At 40.8% G+C, this 15,500-nt stretch overlaps 1 protein-coding gene across 2 annotated transcripts; it reads right to left on the bottom strand.

Moving 5' to 3' along the window:
• Positions 1–912: 912 nt before the first annotated feature.
• NAE1 (NEDD8 activating enzyme E1 subunit 1) lies at positions 913–14,984 on the bottom strand. 2 transcript variants are annotated; one of them, XM_066194963.1, is made up of 20 exons: positions 14,885–14,984; positions 12,721–12,824; positions 12,569–12,629; positions 11,664–11,694; positions 10,959–11,030; positions 10,574–10,653; positions 9,947–10,056; positions 9,513–9,622; positions 8,865–8,927; positions 8,521–8,584; positions 7,360–7,451; positions 6,039–6,098; positions 5,818–5,951; positions 5,589–5,664; positions 5,036–5,075; positions 4,009–4,095; positions 2,820–2,912; positions 2,290–2,404; positions 2,165–2,214; positions 913–1,170 (listed from the first exon to the last, which is right to left on the bottom strand). In XM_066194963.1, the coding sequence occupies exons 1-20, from the start codon at positions 14,938–14,940 to the stop codon at positions 1,061–1,063; spliced, it is 1,608 nt and encodes a 535-aa protein (XP_066051060.1). In that variant the 5' UTR covers positions 14,941–14,984; the 3' UTR covers positions 913–1,060. The 2 variants fall into 2 exon arrangements, with proteins under 2 accessions (XP_066051060.1, XP_066051061.1); XM_066194964.1 differs by lacking the exons at positions 12,569–12,629; positions 14,885–14,984 and having other exon boundaries at positions 12,721–12,781.
• Positions 14,985–15,500: the final 516 nt, after the last annotated feature.

Below are 15,500 nucleotides of genomic sequence, written 5' to 3'. Positions count from 1 at the left end.
ATTGTGCACAGAAAATATCCCCCACAACATACTCATTATGTTCTTGACCACTTCTTTTTGGAAGGACAATGAGGTTTGTGTTCAAGGACGTCACGTCATTGTATCAGTGTCCCTTTACAGGAACAAGAAGACCTGAATAAGAGCTAATCACCTTGCTCACAGGAAGTAACACATAAATGGTAAAAACAAATCCTCAGTTAGAATGCAATTTTTATCTCAGTAATTTTCTCTGGGGCATAAATCATGTTTTGTCTTTAGAATGAAGTATTATTAACATTTTTGTTAGCTTAAATTATTTCTTTTTCTAGTAGTTATAAATTAGAAAATCATATTGATGTGTGTTCTGGCTGCTTTAATGCATAATCAAGGCAGCTTTTAATACATCAAGTTCCAAAACACTGGGTTTTTTACAGTCTGTTGTCACCAAATTCTGTCTAGTGCTGAAAAGAAGAAATTATGTTTTGAAAACATGTTCAGAACACCTATTTCAGCTGTTATGCCCTATAGTCCACAACATCTCTTTTCAATAGGAAAATTGGTTTAGTGTCTTTTCCCACCTGTATCCCTGTGTAGAATGTACTAAGATATTTCCAAAGGAATCTCCAACAGTACAGGATGCTAGATTTATGTCTGGGCTTTTTAAAAACAAGAGAGACCTCCATTTCCTAAGGTTAATTTACATTAGGAGAATTGTATTTTTTTATTTTTTCTTGGCCAGGGGCTTTCTCTTGATGGTGAAGCTCTGTATGAATCATAGCAGCAATGGAGCAATTCTCTGATCATAGGCACTAAGAAGAACTGTACAATTCCTTTCATCAGTTGCAGTTTAGAGTCAGAAAATTCTAGATTTTAAAAAATTGTCAGGATATACTACGATTTCATTTGTCCTCAGGAAATAACAACAAGAAGAAGATAATTACAAATAAAGAAACTTTAATTAGCCGGTAATACAGAACAGAACAGTCCAGTCAGTGGCAGAACACTGCAGTATTTACAAAACTGTAAATACTGTAAATACAGCAGCAGCAGTGCCTGGAGACATTGAAAGCAAGAGCTTATCCTACAGCTGGAAAGTTGCTGAAGTCTGTGACATTCCACTGTAAATAAAGGTGTTATTAAAAATTACAAACTGCCCTGTAATGACTTTGATAACTTCCTGTGCAGCAGCTCCTGAAAAAGAGAAGAAAAAACAGAAGGAAGTTAGCAGGTCATATTTAAACAGCAGTAAAATAATGTTATTTATCTAGAAGTCCCTACACTGGAATTATGTCAGAAGTGCCTGATAAATCTCCTAGGAGACAAAAATGCCTTTCAGTTCTTCCCACTGTAAAAGAAGATCAGAAAGCTGCTACTTCAAAAGTCAGCTTTGCAAAACTTTCTCTCCATGTACATACAGAGTAAAAATGGGTGAGTGGACAGACCCATGCAAGTTGTGATCTCTCGGAACTGAGAAGCTGAATTAAAAAAAAAAAAAAAATCATGTAAAACTTAACTGCAAGATAAATTGAAGGGTTATTTCAGTGTGATTCCTTTAAGTTTTCCTGTAGTAGGAAACAGTCTGTAATTTCTTTAGAAATTACCTTTATGTATTTTTCTGAAGAATGATACATACCAGATTTTGCTTAATCAGGAAAAAAAATTCCTACATATGCAGAATATATAATACATAATTATGTTCAGCACTGCATGAAGCCAAATAAAGAAGGTAAGTTAACTATCAATTTGAGCATGCATTAGAACATATCTGCAGGCTGAATGAAGGTAAGAAACCAAGGCTACTTATATTTCATAGATATTAAATCCTAAGTGTAATATGTTAAAAGAAGATGTGTAGTGTACTAATTTAAAAGTTACAATAACTATCACTTTCCTTTAAAAAATTAAGCCTCTTTCCAGCATTTCATTTGTAAACACATTTTTAAGCTTGAAGAGTTGATGTGCTGAGATTGTTTCTGATGTTCATTTATTTTACCGATTATAACCCTTGCTGCACCCACTCAGTCTCTGTGTACTGTAAGAGGTCACATCTGGAGAACGGAGGGGAGGATTGTGCCCTAATGCCATCTGTGACTGCAGCCTGTGATGGCAGCCTTTGCTCTGAGAGTCCAGAGTTACAAGGCTGAGCAGGCTGCTGCTGCTGTGGCCCTGGCAGGCTCTCCCTTACCTCCCATGAAGGCAGCAACAGCGTGAGGCTCCGCAGCTCCATAGCGACAACTGCGCGGGAAAAGAACAGTCACAGAGGGCCCGGCAGCTTCACCAGCACAGCCACACCTCACACACAGCACTTACAACTCGTGCACATAGTCATCCTTCACCACTACAGACAGCCCGTGTTCTTGGAGGAAACCAGTCAGGCATGATTTTAGCTTTCCAATATCCTCTTCCACCTGGTAGTTGTAGACACCTGGAAAATACACCAACTCTTTCATCACACCACTGTAACACCACAGTCAAAGCTAACGGGTTTACATGGCAGCCTAAGTATTTTGTTTTCCTATGAAGTTTCTAAGCCAATTAACGTGTTATTAGTACTAGACTAATAATAATTGAATATTCTGTTGATGCTTCTCATGATAAACAAATTACTGCATAGCTGAACTGATTCATAATCCACACAACCCATTAATGGTACTAATTCAGATAAATTCCTTAAGTTCCCAAAGAGAAAAAATTCTCATTTTATTTTTCACATTCCTAAAGCTGTATTGTTATGGAAACAAAACCACAATTAATGTATTTGCAGTTTATAACTTGAACTACAGTAACTATTGTATCTTTATATTTCTTTTCATGATGTGAAATAACTGGTATTAACATACCTGGGTATCTGCCATGCTGCTTGTAAAATCTATCGACAGCCCTCAGCATCAGGTACAGCACTATTTCACTGTCTGGGTTATCCATATGGGAAACTGAAAACAGGAGGAGAGCTGGTTAGCTGGTGCAGAGGGAATGGAAAAAGCAAGGTTTTGAATTCCCTGAAAACAAATGGTAAAATCTGCAGTAGAAAGAAACCTTAATGAATACAACTTGTGACAGAATCTTAACCAAACAACTGTCAGATACCAAATTTTGCCTCCAAAGTTTATGACAAAACCATATTATATGTATTTAATATAAACTATTCAGTGAAGAAACCCACATGTTGATTCTGGCAGCTGCTTTAATTCAAGTGGGTATTCTGTAGTTACAATTTTAGGATTTAAAACACATGCCTTAAGTATTATCTGTAATGAGTGCAATTCTAGAACAGGTCTTAAATCCCTTACCATACAGCTCAGTAGTATTTGTAAATGTTAACTGCTACTTACATCCCACTGCACATTACCAACTAATTCAAGGAGCTTTCACTGAAATCATAAATATGACAAGATGTATATATACACAAAATATATACATATTTTGTTCAAAACATTTGGAGGAATTAAGGTTAATTTAAGCTTAATTTAAGTTTAAGCTTAATTTCAACAAACTTCAATAAAAAAGTATTTCCATTTTTTTTAATCTATGCAGGCTCAAAAAAAAAAGGCAATATAAAACCCAAAAGCAATATTAAGTAACTAGATTTTTAGTTCACATCCTAAAGAGATAAGCTTAAAGAGGTCAAGATAATTATTTTCATTTGGTCGGGTTAAAAGCACTTTTTCAGCTCTGTCAGAAATAACTGAGGTACAGAAAAGAGAAGAAAACAGTGTTTTATTTACAGAGGACTTACAAGTAAAATCCACAAGAAAACAAAAGCTGAAAATGTGCATCAATCTGTAAGGTCATTTTTGAAATTTCAAAATCAAATTGAATTCAACACTCTAGACCTAAAAACTCCATACTTGTAGCTGAGACACATATGCCTTAAAGCAAGAAATTATTTAAATTCACTGAAGGCATTGTGACATTCCAAATGATAAAACTGCATAATGCAACAGAACATGTAGCTTACATATCCTTTCCCTCACCAAACCATTCCAAGCTGGAAATGCAGTGAGGTTTGTGGCCAGCAGCAGTACTTACTGATTTCATCCTTGCTGCAGGAGTTGGGGCTGTGCTCCTCAGCCAGGGACCGGCAGCGCACCAGACGCAGGAAGGCGGCATTGCTGCCTGGCACAGGGACAACAAGGACAGTGACCCATCAGTGCCACCACGCCCTGCAGCTCTGGCCCACTGCCACAGGACATGGGAAAGGCTACAACTGAACAGCATGGCATCCAACACCTCCCTGCTTCTTCTCAGCAATACAAACCTGTGCAGCTACATTAAGGTCTATGGTCAGGAGTTTTAGGGAAATGCTTTGAGCTCATGTGGAATCTCCATGTATCTGCCAGGTTAATGTAACATACACCACAGCAACTCATCAGTCACAGCCCCACCACGTTTCCCTCTTCCAGGCTGCAAATCAACATGGTTCTTTCCATCTTTCACTACATCTAACACGGCCTCATATGTTCTCAATTAATATTTTAACAGCACAGCCATGAGCTGGAAAAGGTCCCTTTCCAGTATCATTGCCATGAACCAATCCAGGGTGCAGCTACAACTCAGCACTGAAGAAGCAACTGGGAGGTTCCCAAATGCTTTACCAGTGCAGGGCAGCACACCCTTGGCTCTGTGCTTACAGGGGAGCTTTCCAGCTGTGAGGAGCCTCAGCCAGGCTGCTGCTGGACATGTGCACACATCCAGGACAGACAGAGCCTGAAGGGCCATCAAGTGGGTTACAGCTTTTCAGACTACCTCAAGTCTGCAGAGCCCACACGGAAACCAGGACCCCAGCATGGGCAAGAGTGCTCAGGTACAGGCTGCTCAGGGCAGCTGCTCCCTCTGATTTGGAGTGAAAAAATACATCATTTTAAAGCCAAGCTTTACAGACTCACTCCTGAGAGATGCTGAACATCTGCTACTTCTCCTGAAAATGAGGGATGCAAACCACTTAGTATTTGAAAAATTCAAATATTGACTTACTGCTTAATAACTACATGATCATTCAAGTTTTTCATTATTTGATCATTTGAATAAACCCAGAAGAGAATCCAAGCATACTCACAGAACAATTTCAGTTCTCTCTCTGAAATAGACTCAGGTGCCTAAAAGAGAGAATATACTCATTCCAGTACACACATTGGCCTGAGAATTCCTGCTTTCACACATATATTAATATATTTATTAATAATGAAAAAACTAGGTACTAATGTAGCAAAAAAAGTGTCTTAAATTGTGAATAGTATATCCCTGTACACATTTTACTTTTATGTGATCAAACCAAATTGATAAATAAAGCAGGTACTTCACAGATCCGTCATTCCAATACAGGATCACCTGCTCCTTTCACTGCTTGATTCTCAAAGTAAGCGTTCTGTGCAAGTCACCCATAATGTCAGGATAATCCCCAATTTTACCATTTCCTGCAGTTCATAATCCCCATGCATTCCTCAAAGAATGCAAACTACCTAAGACTTAACAAATACTAAATATATTACAAGATGAAAAAAGACAAACAAGAAGCCGCAAAGTGACATAAGTTATTGAAGCTTTAAACCTTTCAGAGAAGTCTTTATCTCCATTAGAAGAATGGCCACAGGTTTGCTTATGGGACTCACCTTGCCCAGGGACTGTAACAATTTAGCAGCATGGTTCCCCACAGCAGCAATATCCTTCTTTGCCTTTTCACGGTATCTGGTCATGATGAAGAAGTAAATAATTACAGGAGAAAGCCATCAACTCCACATTGAAGGCTATCTTTTTGTTTGTTGGTTTGTTTTACATTATAAAGACAAAATACAAGCCACATGAATGGAAGCGAGCTCCCTCAAGGAGTTGCCTACTTACACATTTTGCAATTTGATGAATTTACTGGAGTCTGCCATCATATCAGGAATGGTGCCCCGGACGGGCAAGCTTCCTTGCCCTTCACTGGCCACAAATTCCTTTAAAGCTCGAACCAAAATCCAGAAGGAAGATGACTACAAATGCACAAGAGACAGTCATGTACACAGGTGTTATTTACAATGCTTTTTGTACATTTAAGTCTTGCCCTTAACTACTCATACCTGCTCTGTGAGTTTTAGGCAGCAATCATCATTAAAAAGCTCTTCAATGCCTCTTGGAATCTATGAAAATAAATAAATTGGGTTTGTAATTCCTTTTGATTTCTTGAATTATCTCAACACTCACTACATAGGTGAGCCAACTCCAAGTGACCTCAGAGTTTCATGGCAAATCTCCTCTGAGTCCCACATAGTCATTGCTGCTCAGACACATTTCAAACAGCAGCCCTACACAAGAGCAAGGCAATGCTTCTGAGCAAGATCCATGTCACAAACAACATCTCACCTGACTTCCATCTCTGAGGGAGAAAATTTAGAAAACTGCAGCAGGAACAGTCCCAACTGCCTGCCCTGCCTGCTGGGGCAGAGCAGCTGAAAGGCTGGGGAAGGGGAGAGGGGCTACAAAAGTCAGTGTTTTACTCAGAATCCTTAACTGCTGCAGGTGAGTCTGGCACATAAACTCAAAAAAATATTAATATCCTGGGCCATGTCTTGTAGTGGCTTGGATGACAGCACTAAGTTTCACCTGCTGCATTCTGAGGAGATTTCACTTGACCATCCAAGCCAGGATGCACAGTTCAGAACAAGAGAACATAATCTAGGAAGAATCACAGGATGTGCTTTTGCCCCATAGAGCCTTCGCAGTTTATCCCAGATGAGAAACTAAAGAAATCAGAGCTCAGTTTTAAACCACGAGTTACTAGGTCAGGATTATTTAAGAAACAATGAAAACATCACTTCTAATGCTTTTAAGCTTGACCAGTTTATGAAGGAAATTTTGTAGTCAGTTTCTTCAAAAGGAAAGATGTGAATTTATTGTATCAGGAGTCCCATCCAGCCCTTCACTTCTACAGAGAGTAACGATAACAGCCTCTGGCTTCAATTCAGCACAATCTCAGTAAGTGCTCAGTCTCTCTCCCAGCAGTGTATTTAAATCAGCATCAGCCACACCTCCCACTGCTACATCCTTGCAATTGTACTCAGCACTTCACAGAGTTTTTTAAAGACTGAACTGTAGAAGTCAGACAAGAACTCACTGATGCACTCTGGTTGCTGACTCATTCTAGACTTGAATTGAAGTCTGCAGGAGGGAAATGCAGATTTCTTGCAAGAGCAAGGGAGTAAGAGAATTTCCATAAACTGCACTGCCAGCTAGTCTAGGTCTATTTAACTACACAATTTCAGTTCTAACATTGTACTAATCCTGTTTTAGCTAAATACAAATGTTACAAATGGAATTTCTGTCCTAAAACTGAATAATACATTATGAGAAAATGAGGCAGTTGAAATTGCTTCAATTTTATCACAGAAATGTTTATTTTACCTCTGTACGATTTAATGCTGTGTTCACATTTTTTATAGCTTCTTCAAAGTTTTCCTCATCTTCTGGGGTCCCATTTTCATTCTTTAAGATACCTTATTGAAAAAAAAAATTAAAATGCATAACTGTTTGAATTACATCTCATCATTTATGTCTTACCAACAGAACAGACTAGCTTTGGATGTATTCGTGGCATAACAGCTACCAGAAAAAAAATGAAAAAAAAACTACAAGAAAAAAGATCAGATGTAATTATAAAGCAAACTTCATGTAAATTCTGCAAATTATTCATTTTCCTGTGATGTCAAGCAGAAGTTACTTAGCACCAGTTTATTTATGTAAGGAGGAGATAATGAAGTTTCATGAGCACTAAATTAACAATTCAACTCTCCTTCCCATGCCAGTCACGTTTTGCTGGGGTTTTTTGGATCAAATTTGGCAAACACTTATGCATCCACAGAGCAAGCCAGCCCAAGAAGGGCCTCCACTAGAAATCTGACATAACCAAAGGTAACTACTATGGATCAGATCTGCTCCCTATCACAGCCTGGGGATAAGGACCACTCCAAATTTGCAAACGGGCCACTTTCAAGTGAGGAAATACCAAAAATTCAGTCAATGTTGTTTTTCTACAATTATTTAAGACAATGAATACAAATCATAAAAATGCCACATGAATTTTAGCACCCTGAAAAGGTACTAGACTAAAAACCCCCGCACAAATGAAGTCACTCACACACACTGGTTACAGTGCAGTCAGTGCTACAGAACCTGGCCATGCAGAGGTGAATGATTACCAAGTGTCTGATGGGTCAATGGACACACCAAACATTTGCAGAATAACAATTCCAGTGTCAAAAGCCATTTGATTTCCTCTTTATCACATTTTTAACAGAATTTTCTTTTAAGGCCTTTGCTCCCACCCAAATCAAAACTCACTCTGGATCTTAGACAGGATAAAATATTGACAACAAACAACTGTAAGCAAGTTTGGCATCTTAAGGTCCACCTGTACAAAGCAATAATTTAGCAGAAGAATCACAGAGCCATATACCAGCAGATCTTTCATAAATTAAACCCGAGAGAACTTGGGATTACTTTTCTGATACCACCTTGTATCTGTTTCTGCCAGCAGGAATAAGGGACCCCTGGGACATGGATTACCTTGCCGAATCAGTTCTTTGAAGGCTTCTTTCTCTTTGTAACTCTTAGGCAACTGGTCACTTTTCTAAATTTAAAAAACACAAAGAGATTTTTGTCTTTAAAATACCTACTGCTAAGTTCACTGTGTTCAGACTGCCGAACTCCAGAAGTCTGTCATTGCTCACACATTCACTTGTATTTCAATTAGTAATTTTTTTAATGATTCCATTCTCTTTTTTTGGTGTTTTTTTTGTTGCTGTTGTTGTTGTTGTTGTTGTTGTTGTTGTTTTTTTTACACACTGGCAAAATAATTAACTGCTTCAGAAAAGACAGACCAATAGTAATAATACAGTTCTGCAACATACCTCATTGAACCATTTTAAGATATACTTGGCTACAATCACAATCCATGGAGTGTGGCTGTGGTCCTGTAATTGAACAGTGGAGAAATCTTTGTCAGGTTGAGAAAAGACAAAAAACAGGAAACAAATTAAAATTAAAAACCTATTTTCAATGTAAACTCCAAATAACCCTTCCACTACTCTAAAGACACAGGACATGTTCCAGGTTTTCATTCAGCCACAATGTTCTTTAACTACTATGAAAGAAATTATCAATTATTACTTTATTTTAAAAAGGGTGAGCCAAGTTCTCCAATGTTTTTCTGAAGTGGAACTTATGCTATGCACAAACACCCACAGTGTAAAGCCCTGCAGCAGTAGCTAACCATAAAAATTAAAAAACAAAGGAGGGTGTGAGGGGGTATTCAATCTAACAAAAGATCAAGTTGTCCAAGAATACTCCCTGCTTCCCAAGACCACCACCTGCTTAAGATTTAAATAGACTGGAACATTTGGGGCAGAGGCAAAAATAGCCCCTCATGACTGATTCTAGGGTTGGTTCTGTCCAGATGAGACTTGGCACCAGAGTCATCTGCCAGGAGCCATTTTCACAGAATCCCTGTGCTGTGTCTGCATCTGTGCTGGGGAGCACAGAGCAAACCACATACCAACCTTTTTGTCCATATGCTCCAAGTCATAATCCTGAACGTGTTCTGTCAGTTCTGGAAATGGTTTGTCCAGTCTCAGATCTTCTAACATATTGTCAGGGTGAGATTCAACAACTGTGAAAAAATGACACAATGCATTTCCCAGTTTTATGTCTGGCCTTCAAAAGGATACAGGATCACCTGCTCCTTTCACTGCTTGATTCTCAAAGTGACTGTTCTGTGTAAGTCACCCATAATGTCAGGATAATCCCCAATTTTACTATTTCTTGCAGTCCATAATCCCCATGCATTCCTCAAAGAATGCAAACTACCTAAGACTTAACAAATACTAAATATATCACAAGATGAAAAAAAGACAAACAAAAAACCCCAAAGTGACATAAGTTATTGAAGCTTTAAACCTTTCAGAGAGGTCTTTATCTCAGCAAACTCTCTAACCTGTATGTTCTTTAATCACTACTCTCATGTAACCAACCAGTCCATAAGTCCTGCAGACCAGCAGAGGAATGTTGGAATTCCAGAGAACTTCAGCCAGGCGCAGCAATGTACTGTGAGGAAAAACATGCTTCTTTCAGATCTACAGAAGACAACAGTTAACTATAAAGTTAACTCCTACACCAGTTACTTGTGAAAGAGTTCTCTCAGAAAACTTCTCTAATATCATCATGATCCTAAGCACATAAGGTGATTAATTTTATACAGGAATTTACAGTGAGTTGGAAAACTATTCATCCATTATCTTACTTATGTCTTATTCCACCCTCCCCAATGCTCCAAGTATCAAATAAAAAGCTTTAATGAGTTCTAAGAGACAGAAATAAAGAATCAGATGCATGTGTCAACTTCCAGCAGACGCAGTTCCCATCAGAGATACAAAAAGGTCTGTAGAAAATGCCATCACTGGCTGTAATTTTCCTTCACAATGACAGAGTTCTGTTCTGCTTAAGTTTTTCTGCAAGGAAATGCTTGTGCATAAATGCACAAACACACGCATACACACACACACATATATATATATATATAAAAGCCTGCTTTTACAACTGAATGAAAACAGGTAATTCTTACCTCTCTGGTAGTTGTGTTGCAACCACTAAGTTAAACCGGTTAAAAAAGGAAGGGTCATTGTCCAAAAGCTTTTCTGGACTCTAAATGGGAAAAACATGTATGTCAGGGGACACTGAAAATTTCTGAGCACAGAGCAAATCTGCTGAATATAAAGTGTTAACTGAAAGTTATAAAATTAAGATGGAGTTATTAAATAGCACTTGAAATACATAAAGTGATTTTTTGTTTGAAATACATACAAATGATTTAACTTATGATCATCTTCCTTAAATGCTGCTTTATCCTGAATCTATTTAAACTGCAACTTCAGAAAGCAACACAGAGCTGTTATTTACATTTTTATCACACTGTATATAACACATAAGACTAATTTAGGAAGACAAACCTCTTCAACAAAGCTTCCAGAAACATCACTGTTCAATTCCTGCAAGAGCTCCATGGCACTCTGGGCACGATTCTGTTTCAGAGCAATCAAAATGAAATGTAGTTTATAAAGCGTATCAGTACTACCTAATGCCACGCGCTCACAATGCCAAACCAAGCAACAACAACAAAACAACCACAGAAAACACCCCACAACACAGCTCATTATAAGCTAAGGCTCCTTATTCCAAGCCTTGTGCATCTGAGGCAAAAATGCATCCCATAATAGCAGGCACTTACTTTGAGAGCATTTTCTGTAATACCATTTTAAAAAGACAAATTTTGAGACAGCTATTTCCTAATTTCCAGTTTCATTACAGAATTTCCAGGAGTTAACTGTGCCTCTTGTACTCTCTGTTTTTGTGATATTTTTTCCCATTCACCTCTCTACTCTTAGCTTTACTCCTTCAACCACAATGGTCTTCTACCTTGTCCTTCCATAGGTTTTAACTATAAGCTCTTCATTTTTTCTATTCAATCTAGTCACAATTGAGTCTATGTTCTCACTGATGAGCAACTAAAAAGTAAACATGAGGAATTCTGTTAAAGAATAAACAGACTTTAACCTATGCACATATGCTTTTAGCATTATTCATAATATCACATTTAAATACTCAACATTTCCATGCTTTCAATACACCTAAACTAACATTTATAATCTCCTTACCTGACCAATATGGCTTTTTTGTAGAAAGAAACTGAAAAGGAGACAGAAGAGAATTACATGTGAACTTTTATTCTGAAGAAAAACAGCACTGAAGTTAGATTTTGCTCTGCAGAATATGCTGCTCTCATACACAACTAACCACATTACCCCTTAAATCTGCTTTTTCCTAATGTCATATACTCCTCAGAAACAGTTTCTTAAGAAAGCTTTTCAATTCCCAAGCCATAAATATGAAATATAAAACATGCCAAACTCCTCTAGAAGACAGGATCATGATATTCTTTCTCACCAGGTTAATGAAAGACGCACTAGCACTGATTTCCTCATATAATGTAATCTCCTTCCCCCTCACATAACCCCTGTAGGTATCTATGTGCACCATAGCAGACCTTGATCAAGAGTAAGTAGGGAAATCATTTTCACAGGATTTGCAAACAGTTCCTTACCCTTTTCCCAGCTGCACAGAGCCTTTCAAAGCTATGAAAGCTCATAGATGTCTAGCTGTCACAGTTGCAGTGACTAATCAAAATTAAGTCATCTGCATCACCAGAATTAGGGAAAATATACTGAACTACGCTGAAACACAAGCACTGTCATAGCTCAAGACAACGCCAAACAAGCTTATTTTCAATATTTTTATATTGAGTAGAGCATTGTCCTTACAAACTTGATGTGTGAAGCAAACGAACCTGTAAGGTCCAAACCCAGCAAGTAAAATAATTTAGCAGCAAATATCAAAATGACCATGCACGCTGTCACCAACCTCCAAACCCACAGAAGACTTGGAGAAACACAGAGAAGATTTTAGAAGAATTTTACAGGACTTCTTAGCAAATATAGAGAGGGAACTACCTATGAAACTCTGTCACTTGTCAATTTGTTACTGAAATCAGTAAAAAACCTACTTATTTCCAACATCTTCTCCAGAGACTCGATTCCCATCGACAATTGTAAACGAACCAATACCTTTGGGGGACAAAAACCTCCTATAAATAACTTGGCATCATCAAGTTATCAGATACAGTACAAAGAACAGACAGAAGAAATATCTACTGACCTGGAAGCACCAAGTTTTTGAGTATTTCAGTTCCTGTTGCTGTTGCATTTATCACACAAACATGGGCAGATTCCAGTGCTTCTTGGCCATGGTCACCCCACAGTCTGTATTGGGAGGGAAACCAAAACATAAGGAAGTTATTTAATTTCAGATTGCAAAGCCAATTTAAACAAGTAACAACAACAACAACAACAACAACAACAACAACAACAACAACAACAACAACAACAAAAAAAAAAAAAAAAAAAAAAAAGACAAATGGAGGGCTGGCGTGCTACTGTCCATTCACTGCTGTGGACCTGAACAGCACTAACCAAAATAAGCATCCTTAAGGAAACTTAGTGTGAAGACTCTGAGACTTTCCAAAGAACAACCCAGTTTCCCTGACATCTCATTTACTCCAACTTTACACCATATGCATGCACACACCTCTTTCTCTTGGAACATACTTTAACTTTTTAAAAACCAGCATGGGTTAAAACAATCCTTGCCCAAATTTTGTCCTAACGCCAAACAGTCTTTCCCCCCCCTAACTTTTATTATAATAATTGAGTTTTTTATATATATATATATATTTAAAAAAATTTCTCATACAAGACACTGAAACACACAGGAGACAGAAATCAGTCTTGCTGAGTCTGATCCCTAGAAAACAGCACTGAGGCTGAAACCAGGCTGGGACAGTCCCAGGTCACACATTCTGCTGATTTCACTGGGGTGGTGACGCACAGAGTTTTTAGGGTTGAAGGGACCTCTGGAGGTCACCCAGTCCAAGCCCTGCCCAGGCAGGGTCACCTGGAGCAGGTGACACAGGAGTGTGTCCAGGTAGGTCTGGAATGCCCCAGAGAGGGAGACTCCACAGCTTCCCTGGGCATCTGCTCCAGGGCTCTGTCCCCTCCAGGAAAACAAGTTCTTCCTCATGTTGAGATGAAACTTTGTGTGTTTTAGTTCATGGCCATTGCTCCTTGTCCTGCTGCTGGGCACCACCCAAAACAGTCTGGCACTACCCTCTTACACCCACTTTTGTGCTATGAGTCCCTCTCAGTCTTCTCTTCTCCGGGCTAACCAGGTCCAGCTCCCAGTCTCTCCTCACCAGAGATGCTCCAGACCCCAAACCTTCTCCTTGCCCTCCATAGGACCCTCTCCAGTGGCTCCCTGTCTTTCCTGTAGTGAGAAGCCCAGGAGTCTACACTCTGAGCTGCACAAAGCTATGGAGGGGACAGCACAGGACAGGACAGCACAGTGGTATCACCGCTGCTGAGCCCTTCGCTCACAGCTATCCATGTGGAAACTTAACAGCCACAGTGCAGAGAGACACCCCTAACTCCGCTGCCATTACCCTTCTGGTAACTCGGATCTTTTCTGTCCTTTCACAGAATCCAGGAATGGATCAGCCTGGAGGAGCCTACAGGGGCTCCTCTGGTGCCACCTCCCTGCTCCAGCAGGGCCATCCCAGAGCACAGGGCACAGCAGTGTGTGCACAGGGCTCTGCAGTGTCCCCAGGGAGGAGCCTGCACAGCCTCTGGGCACAACCTGCTCAGGGCTGGGCACTGCCCAGGGCACGAGCTGTGCCTCCTGTGCAGGGGCAGCTCCGGGGCTCAGCCCTGCCCGTGGCTCTGGGGCCATTGCTGGGCCTGGAGCAGAGCCTGGCTCCATCTTTTCAGCACATCCCCTTTTATATATTCATATACAGACAGAGAGATACAACTAGAGATACATAATACAAATACAAAGAATATACATATTTATATATTTATAAACTATATACTTACACAATAAATATGGTGCAATAACTTGTATACCTTATACAAAAACATACATGGGTACCTACGTAAATACATATATATCTACAAATCTCTATCCCCCTTTACATATATATTTAAGATTATCTATGAATATATATATTCCCCTCAATATATACTGTTTATTTATTGCATATCTATTGTCCGTGTGCCAGCAGAGCCCTCACGGCCCCGCCGGTCGGACACAGCTCCTGCTCCCCGCGGCTCCGCCGGGCCCGGCGCGGCCCCGGGGGCCCGTGTCCGGAGGCGCGGCCCCGCTCCCCGCTCCCCGCTGCCCGCTGCCCGCTGCCCGCTGCCCGCTGCCCGCTGCCCGCTGCCCGCTCCCCGCTCGGTCAGTGCCGGGCCGTGCCCGCCCGCGGTACCGGAGCTGGCGGTCGTAGCGCTGCTCCTTGAGGCCGGCCCGGCCCGGCGCCGCCATGGCCGCTGCTGCCGGCGCGCAGGCGCGGGGCGGGCCGTGCCCTGAGGAGCGGCGGCGGCTGCGCTGCCGGGCCCGGGCTGTGCGCCGGGATCCGCCGCTGCTCTGCCTCCTTCAGCTCCGGCCGGCAGCGGCGCCTGCGCCGCCGGACACGCCAAGCCGGCGGGGTCGGTAGCACCCGGAATTGTCCCCCTCACTCGCACCCAGCCCGTGTTCACCAACGCCGCCCCCGCCCTTCCCTGTGCCGCTCCGGGGGACCCCCTCGGCACCATTTGCCGCCACATGGGCCCTCGGAGAGAGCGGTATTAAACCCGGCCTTCTCCACATCAAATCACTTAGGCCTAGTAATAGTCACAGTCGCAGTAAACCTGGCCCAGCAGCTTTCCTTCCCATCTTAAACCACCCATCCTTTCAAGCGATGTTACTCCTCTGCTCAGGGTCCGTTATCCACAGCCTGAAGGGAGAACAAGAAAATCGGGAGGCTTGCAAAAAATACTTCCAAGAACGACTCCGTGCCTAACCATCGGCAATCCAGCGTTCATGGGAACCCCATTCCTATCAGG

This window comes from Chamaea fasciata, unplaced genomic scaffold, assembly GCF_029207755.1.
Source record: "Chamaea fasciata isolate MVZ Bird 193981 ecotype frontalis unplaced genomic scaffold, bChaFas1.0.hap1 SCAF_12, whole genome shotgun sequence".
In the NCBI taxonomy this organism is placed as follows: domain Eukaryota; kingdom Metazoa; phylum Chordata; class Aves; order Passeriformes; family Sylviidae; genus Chamaea; species Chamaea fasciata.
The sequence above is the reverse complement of the archived record's forward strand: the minus strand, read 5'-3'. Positions and strand labels throughout refer to the sequence as shown.

What these genes read in the sequence shown, in the direction of transcription:
- NAE1 (XM_066194963.1), bottom strand. Translation starts at nt 14,940, where the DNA reads ATGGCGGCGCCGGGCCGGGCCGGCCTCAAGGAGCAGCGCTACGACCGC. An exon ending in GGAGAAGATGTTGGAAATAA is followed by an intron (nt 11,695 to 12,568) that starts GTAGGTTTTTTA and finishes TCTCCTTTTCAG; the next exon opens with TTTCTTTCTACAAAAAAGCC. An exon ending in AAAAAAGCCATATTGGTCAG is followed by an intron (nt 11,031 to 11,663) that starts GTAAGGAGATTA and finishes GCTCTGAAACAG; the next exon opens with AATCGTGCCCAGAGTGCCAT.